General features: G+C 38.1%; 1 protein-coding gene across 4 annotated transcripts in view; it reads right to left on the bottom strand.

Moving 5' to 3' along the window:
* The window catches only part of LOC122066072 (OVARIAN TUMOR DOMAIN-containing deubiquitinating enzyme 2), a 12,712-nt gene that overhangs the window by 2,113 nt on the left and 1,407 nt on the right, over positions 1–9,192 (bottom strand). For all 4 annotated transcript variants that reach the window (XM_042629900.1, XM_042629899.1, XM_042629902.1 and 1 more), the window contains exon 4: positions 1,267–1,375. In XM_042629900.1, coding sequence (XP_042485834.1) covers positions 1,267–1,375 — 109 coding nt within the window. The remainder of the gene's footprint in view (positions 1–1,266; positions 1,376–9,192) is intronic.

The raw sequence follows: 9,192 nt of genomic DNA on the forward strand, positions 1-9,192 counted from the left end.
GGTAGGGACCTCTGGTGTTTAAGACAACCAAAATTATGAGACCAAATCACTTATACCCTTATAAAACTTGTCATAAGTTAACTTTAAAAAAGGTGACATACCCCGACCTAAACACCTCTACCCTCTACCATTCATCTTGATGAAGTCCTAATTTTTTGCAGTGGGTTAATATTCTACAAAGGACAATCCCAAGTGTACAGGAACATCCCAAGAATAGCTGTATTCTAGGGGTATATAGATGACTTAGTTTAGTCCCCCCAAAATCTATGATCCTAGATGCTTCAAATATCAGCAATCTAATCAACAAGACACAATACTGATAGCAGTACCACATGCAGCAGATATACAATGATAAATTTCAAGTCCTTGGTGCCAGTATTGTATTCTCTTAGCTCTATGGTTGCCTTTCATTCACAAGAAGATACAAAGTTTGTATTTTAACATATTATCCATCATAGAATTTACAGAAAACACTAAACATGTATGATGTAGCTCCCAGCTCCTTTTTCCATGGTAATCTGCTTCAATTTTCTTTGTATATTTTTGTGGGGTTGTTGAGTTTTCCTCTACCCCTCAATAAAATTCAAAACATTTTGAATTACCAAAAAAAAAATCTCGAAGAACATGATCAATTATTGATTGCAACCCATAAGATAAAATCAGCACAAATGTACTCAGGCTTCCAGGATTATTTTTCAAGCATGAACTCTGAGGAATTAACACTAGCAAGGCATCTTCAAAAACCAAAAGATACCACTAAAACAGGATCTGCAAGCATAAATAGTTTTCACACTTCAACTTAAATTAAACCATGCAACATATATAGAAATATTGAACCAGTGAAGAAAATGCAAATCATATATCAACAGATTTCCATTTCCTCATAACCAGTTGTTCAAATTATATTCCAGAATTCAACCCATGAATCCACAGTCGTGATATAGGGGTCACAACATTATCATCAGCCAAAAGCCACTGGAGAAAGAACAATCCATGAAGGAAAATATCAAATCTCTGAAAACACATCCAATCGTACCACAAAGTTACAAAACAAGGAGCATTATTTTAGTTCATGGTAACAGCATTTTTTATCCTCTCTGCTTTTAGAGAAAATTTTGACACATAATCATACAACTTCAAAATACTAGTAACCCCATGTTTTAAAAAGGTAAATGTCTTGAACTTAACACACTACAATATATAATATGGCAACTATCCAAAAAATCCTAAAATATCAAAATAAAGAAAACCTGATACTGATCACACCTCCCCATTTCTCTGAGTCAAGAATCCAGGCACAATACTCTTCATTTGTTTTTCCAAGAAATGCTTCGGAGTACTTCCTTGGATCGCTAGCCACTGTTGCGGCTATAACCTTCAAAAAATACAAGAAATAAAAAAATGGTATCATCAGAAAGTTGGAAGGAAAAAAGGAAAGTATCATGGAGGAAGAATGAAATGCATTCATTGGTGCACAGATGAATGGATTCATCATGTCTTTTTTTTTTTTTCTTTTTTTTTTGGGGGGGGGCGTGGAGTGTGTGATAGAACTTACCATGGCAATGATTACAACGTTTCCTAATCAGATTTATCAGGGGCTTAACTATTCCTTGCCCCCAATTTAAAAAAAAAAAGACATGAGAGGTGGACAAGATTCTTGGAAGATATCTTTTTCGGCACATGCATCTTATTAATTGAAGATAGTGACAGAGTGCAAACTGTCTTGCCTTGCACTCTTTATTTGCCAGATCTGAAAAGCAACAATGCATATACATCCTTGTGTTGGAGTCAAATAGGAGTTTCCAATGGAATTGGGTAAGCATATACAAGGATAAGAAGTAAAAGAACTCTAGGAAGTGACCACAAGGGGTGAGCTTGGTCCAATGGTAAAGGTACGAATGTTGCGACCTGGTGGTCAAACAGTCAAACCAGTCTCAGCCTCTCAACATTCTCGGGGTAAGGCCGCCCCCAGACCTAGCACATGCAGGAGCCTCGTGCACCGGGTACGCCCTTTTTCTTTTTTCTGGGGAGTGACCACACTTTGGAAATCAAAACAGTCTCCATAACAGAAGCAGCCAACATAAGCAATTACAATTAATGAACAAAAACCCTGTAAGAAAAATTGCTGGCACACAAGCAATGGATGGATCCACCACAGAATCACCTCCTCTCAAGAGAAACCTTAAAGCAGAACTAAATTTAGTCGAACAATTGAAACCTACAAAGTTGTTTCAATTTATGTAACAGTCAAATTGTTCAGATTTCTCCATAATCATTACCAAATCCCTCCAAATAATAATTCCAAAACTACATATTCCATCCTATTCTGAAAAAAATAAATAAAAAAATAAATCCTTCTATAAAATAGCAAGAGTTCAATCTTTAACAGGTTCAGTGATCAAATCAGTTTCAAACAACCAATCTGAGTTGATCAGTATAGAAGTAAAACTCGCCCCCCATTCTCTCCTTATTTGATCATTTTATTGTTTTCCTTTTACACCCGCTATGGGTTTTTTCCCCTCCATATGAAGGTAATAAAGCAATGAGGAAAAGTCAATCCCTGACGTAGTCATAACAAAAACACCATACTTTTATGACTTCCATATTTATTTGAAATTTCTAATCGTTTGCTTAATATTTATTCGAGTAAAAAATGGTCCAATATTGGAATTATGGGCCTAACCATATTGAAATTATGTTGTACGCCACCCCCCACCCCCCACCCAATGGTTTAAGATCTTGGCGAGATCTCGCTAATATCTCTCTTTTTTTTCTTTTTTTACTAAGACGATATGAGAGGCGATACACAAAATCAATCATATCTCGACCGAGATCTTAGCAAGATCTCGCCAAATAACTCGGTTCGAGTTGGTTTCGCTTGAACCGAACCAAACCAAACCACATGTTAAAAGGCCAAATTTTGACCCCATATCGTCGAGTTCAAGCCCAGAACTCGCCTCTTTCGCCACACTTTGAAGAAAAAAACACAGTAATGATGGGATTTTGGTGCTTTTGCTTGCCAAACTTCATTCCTACACTATATTGAAGCTTAAAGAGTGGAGAATATCACTTCCTCATCTTCCTCATCCACATTTGAAGATACTTTTCTTCTCAAGAAGAATTTTTGGTAAACAAATATCTACATGTGTTATGTAATATGTATTGTACCTATGCAGTTATATGGCTTAACTTATGTCAATTCAATGTATGTGAATGTGACTCATCAGTCATCAATGTTAATAGTTAAACAATTAAGTAATTATCAATGATGCCTTTTAAATTCTTATGATTTTTTACACTTTTTAAATTGATTATATGTGTTCTAACTTCTAAAAGTATTAGATGTTGTGTCATAAGTGGAATGTGGATTGTGGAATGGAATAGAGAATACTAGCTTAGGGTCCAAAGAGTCAAAGACTACTTACCTAGGGTATGAAGTCAACATACCATTTTAAGTTGATTTTTTAAAAAACCAAAGTTTCCATTGTGTTTAGAAGGCCTAAAATGGGGTAAATGACAAGTTTCAGAGGCTACAAAGACCATATGGCCACCGAGACCAACCACCAAGTTGACCAGGGAAAAAATGCAAGATCTCGCCAGATCTCTCTTTTTTGGCTTAGCGGGTATGGGCGAGATCAAGATCTTAAACCTTGCCCCCTAACCCCCCCCCCCACGCCACTTCAGAACCATTTCATTCACAAGGCAGGTCAAGTTAGCATCAGGGTCATAGTAACTTCAACCTATATGAAACATTAAATATTTTGACATTCCTGATCAGTATGACTATGGGCACCATATCATAATGAATTTCTTAGATGTATTATAGCAATTTATTAAAAGCGGACAGATCTCTATGAAGATGTGTAATTACAAGTGTCACAAGGGTTACAGGTACTTCTGAGTTTCAAATGTTTCAGTTATTTCAGCTCTTTTTTTTAGGTGAATAATGAATACATTAAAATAAGGGGGAGGGAAAATATAGCCCTAAAGAAGAAGTTACAAACCCTATAAGGGATACAAAAAGCCTATAAAGAGCACCAATCAAGGCCTAGATGGCCACAAAGAACTTTTACAGCCCAGCTGGGATGCCCAACTAGAGGGGAAGGGCAAATCAGTCTGAACAAGGAAGAGAACCACAAACCCTAATCCTAACATCTCAACACAATAGTTCCTAGTCGCCAATACGAAGGAGCACCACCAGAGAAGAGGCAACCACAGAGGAAGAGCGCTGGCCTTGCGGAGGGCCTAGGCCAAAAGGGTAGCTGGCCTAGCGGACAGGGTCTCCAAGGCAAAAGGGGGGCACCAACCTTTCCAAGGGCAATAGCAGAGTGGTTGTCGAACAAGAGCGGCCCGGCATGCTAGTGTCGAAGAGGCTACTACTGATCAGGACAAAATTCCAAACCAATAGACAAAAAGGAGGGTTGCCGACGGCCAATAGGCCTAGCGTGGCAGGCAGACAACGAGGGTGGAGGCCAACACAGCGCGAGCAGGTAGACAGACTAAGTGAGTTTGGCATCTGGAAGAACAGGCAACCTTGAAGGGTGACGACCAACGGGACAGCAAGCCTCGCGAGAGTGGCATCCAAAAGGGTTGTAAGCATAGTGAGCAACCAACCGAGAGGCAGAACCAACGGAGCAGACAAGCCAACGAACAAACCAAACGAGCCTAATGGCAACCACAAGGGCAGACAGCAACAGGCCTGGCAGGACCATAGTTAGCAAATTCGGATTCGGGAATTATTCGGGCGGAGAATTATTCGGAATAATTCGATTGATTAATTTAAGGATTCGGTCAAAAAAGCGAATATGACGTTTTGTTTTTTGTTTTTTTGTTTTTTTTGTTTTTTGTTTTTTTAAATATTGTTTAAGTGGACCGAATAATTCGGTTCGGCCCGAATTATTCGCGTTTTAAATTCAAATTAGTAAAATTCGCGTTTTTTACCGAATTTTATTTTTAATTCGGATTCGGTCAGAATTTTTTATTTAATTCGGAAAAATTCGCGAACTATTCGGCCGAATTGCTAACTAGGGGCAGGACGGCGACTGGGAAGCAACTAGCCCAGAAGGGGCCAACACCAAGTCATCTACTAGCCAAGAAGGGCAAGCGGCCAGAGGGAAGACAAGCCAAGCGGTTGCAGCAGCCTCAACACCGATCAAAAGACCGACACTAGCAACCACGGGTGAAGAAGTGAAAGGGAGTGGAGGAGGAAGAAGGAAGAGGGGAAGGAGAGATGTAGAGGAAAAAAAGAAGAGAGGTGGAGGAGTGATGGAGGGAGATGAGAAGAGAGACGAGAGGGGGAAAATGAGAAAGGGAGAGGGAGAGAGGGGCGAGCAGCCCAGCCTTACACGAGCGGCAATGAAGATCGAGGGGGAGGTGGAGGCAGAAGATTGATGTACTGCAGCTGCAGTTGTAGGATGTGTCTGCGATTGTGATGGTAGTGGAGCTGATTGAATTGAAGAAATGAAAGGAAGTGGAGGAGGAAGAAGGGAGAGGGGAAGGGGAGATGTAGAGAAGGGGACGAAGAGCGATGGAGGAGGGAGGGAGGGACAAGAGAAGAGAAGAGAAGAGAGAGGAGAAGGGGGGAGCAGCCCAGCGTCACAGCCAGACTGCGGCCTCCTTCTTGTTGCTTTTGTCGCTTTTGTTGCTAGGGTTTGCGGAAGAAGATTTTTTGAGAACTTTTCTCCATTTATTTCAGCTTATTTATGTAATTTGGCCCTATTTCAGTAATTTATAAATATATATTGGTGGAGTCAAGTAGGGTAATCTGATCTCCCCACTCCTCTTCTTCTTTCTTTTCTTCCGCTTTCTTCATAATTCAGATCTGGTTTTACTGTTTAGTCAAGTTACAAACTCTCTATGGGCCATAGTTCTCTGCCATATGGACGGCAGTCTTGCCCATTCTGTTGGCTGATGCAGTACAAAATAAGACACAGATGTAAGCGAATCTAATCTATGTGCAATCCCAGTAGGATGGGAACATACATTACAATAATCTAACTCAAAGAAAAGAAAATCAGATGGGTAATTCAGTCTATGCCTGTCAGAGAAACTTTATTTCCATATGATCGAATGGTGCATTCTCGTTCAAAATGCCAAAGAAAAGCCTTTGCATTCCCTATACCTAAAGTAATTTTAATGTAGCTAATTACTAATTCTCTAAAGATCCCAAATGCAAAACAGGAGTTCTTTCCTTTTCTCCAATCCTTATCTACCCGCGTGGCAATATGCATTTGGTCTTAGTTTTTCCACATGACTATAGGTTAGCCTAAAAATAGGCGCACAAAAGTTTGTACCAGGTCTGCAAGCACATTACAAAAAAACAAGGCCAATGGAAAGAGCCATTTATACACACAAACAGCAACTCTCAGTAACAAGTAAATAGTAAAGGATTAGGAAACAGATAAAAAATGAGGGGATAGAACAAGCTCCTTCACTGAAACTGAGATCCTACAAGGCTCCCCAGACGGAGCGAACAAAACCGCTGCCCATTTCAAAATGAAGAGAAATAATATAAATAAATAAATAATATATATATCATGAAATAGGTATCAAATATCATTAGGCATATAGTCAAGCACAATCATTTGGCAGTCAATTATGCCACTTAAACTCATACCATTCAATCAAACGAACGCCAGCAACTGCACCCAGATAACAAAAACTAACTATATTAATCCCACACCTACAACTACTAAATATTCTTTGGCCATTCCATCCACAGTATTCAATCTCCTTCGCTTCCAGTAAGGAATTAAGCTTGTAAAAGGATTCTAAATTAGAAAAGCCCTCAACAAATCGACACATGATTTGTGTTGAAGTTACCGCAGCATTGGTTAGAAAGACAATAAGCTACCAGAACTAGCAGATATTTTGAGTAACTGTTTAACCAGTTTAATATCTAGCAAGTCCAATTGAATTCTAAACGAGGAAAACAGAAACGGAAAGATGTGAAAGAAACGTAATAAATTACATATTAAATCTTCAAGTTGAATACACAACTTTCTTTTCCGTTTCTGGATCAGCAGTGCAGACAGCTTCATCATACATACACCGATACATATTAATAGCTACTCTCTCTCATATTAATTGCAGGATGTTCAAATGATATAAAACTATAATTTCAACCGCCCCCTAAGCAAACATTATATGTAAAGACAAAAAAAGTAATAAACTTACATAAATGTGAAAGTTACTCTTTTAACACTTGAATTTTTTTACTTCAGTATATACTTTGAAATATTTAAATGAATTTTTCCCTAAATATAAATATGTTGTAGACCACCCAAGTCTCTGACCCCTGTTTTTCGAGCGTTGCCGAGTCTGACATACCATGTCTTTATCTGATTCTGACATCTCCATCATACCCATGAAACATAATTACATACTATTACCTACTGCTTTGTTAGGCTGTAAAGAAATTCATTTGACAATTGGAATCATGAAAGAGCCCTTGAAAACCAAAGGGTGGGCTCCAAACGTAAAGATGAGGGGTAATTTGGTATTTTGTGTTGAATTTTTGTGTATATACTTCGTTTATGTATTTTATACCCTCCACTGTAAGTGTATTTTTGTACTTGCTTACAGTACAGTTTACACAAAAATATAATCTTTATTGGGTGGATCCATTAAGGAGTTCACCCTCCAAAACCTTGTCTCACAATTTGGTTTTTCTGTTCAGACAATCGACACCAGAATGGCCACTGTCCCCATCAAAGTTTATCTCAAAAAATCAAAAGCTAAAAGAATTACAAAACTATCAGAGACAAGTCCATCTCATTAATTGCACTTTATCTATCTAGTGGAACGAAAGGATGGTTTCAACATTTCTTGATAATACAAACCAGGAACCCAACCAACTCTAAGGAAATCCCTCCATATGACAACTTCTGGAAGACAGTGTTTAAACTTTGGGATATTAAGGGTGTGAAATGTTTGCTATGAGAATATTAATCATTCTCAATGATGTCTTCGATTGAATGGTATAAAATGTCTTCAACAGGACTAGATATATAATTTGACACAAGTACATCTATTGAAGATAAATAATCTGAATATTAGGATAATAATATCATATAGGAAAAAGTTCTCCTCCACGGAACGTTCGTCACTCCATCCTAGTCTCACAAACACCTACAATGTTTTAGTATGTTCCCCAAAATACCCTCCCTATACCCCCCCCCCAATGCGCCTTTGAACCCACCACGGTGAATGGGCATCCAATCCATTCACTCCGGCTGAAGGGAAACTTGGTCTTATCATATATTACAAATAAGAAACCATAGAAAACAAAGATCAGGATCAGATAAAGGATAATCAACGCATAAAAACAACTTGGCATTCCTTGAATCTCGAGGACGAAGCAGATATAGGAATATCATCCAACTTGTCCATAAAAAGTTATTAAAATTGATTATTTTCTTTTCATCCCTTGGAGTACTTGGACTTGCAAAGTTTTTAATATTTGCAATCGTTTTCTTGGAAGTCTTTCATAATTATAGGATGCCATTTATTCAACTCTTGTGTGGACAGAAATAATGACCATAACCATAGGGTGCAATCAAACTGATTCTAAAAGTTTCCAGGCATGGTACTACAAGTACAACAAGAACACTCGCTCTGCCACCCCCCCCCCCAAAAAAAAAGGTGCCAACACAATATAATGTCAACAGAAATTTGCTACTTATATAATCAGATAACAAAATCATATATCATGGCGAACCTGATTCAGATTCATTTAGTTGACATGTAAAGATATAGTAGACTTGCACACAACATTAAAAGTATTTTTGAAAGTTGGGTGATGCAAGAACATGAGAAGTTTACTTAAAACTTTTATGTGTTTAATTGCATGGTTTTGTTGCCAAATGCTTCACTTCTGGATATCAACGAGTGCAACTAGATTGTCAACCTGCTTCCTTACTTAAAACTTGTATGTGTTTAATGTGTATATGGCCACGTATGATCTATTCTATCTGGCTGAGCCATATTAGCCAAGTCCCACATCCCAAGACTTAATGGTCACAATCATTTGACTCCTACCAACGAAATACCTCAAAGAACAAATTCATTATGGGAAACTGCATCACCCAAATTATGCATAATTACAAGAGAGGAAATGGGATAAAAGAAACATTATGAAAACCAGAAACTGTAAACAGTAAACAACATCCAACAGAATTTTTTTTTTTTTTT

Source organism: Macadamia integrifolia, unplaced genomic scaffold (assembly GCF_013358625.1).
Source record: "Macadamia integrifolia cultivar HAES 741 unplaced genomic scaffold, SCU_Mint_v3 scaffold2215, whole genome shotgun sequence".
Taxonomy (NCBI): Eukaryota; Viridiplantae; Streptophyta; class Magnoliopsida; order Proteales; family Proteaceae; genus Macadamia; species Macadamia integrifolia.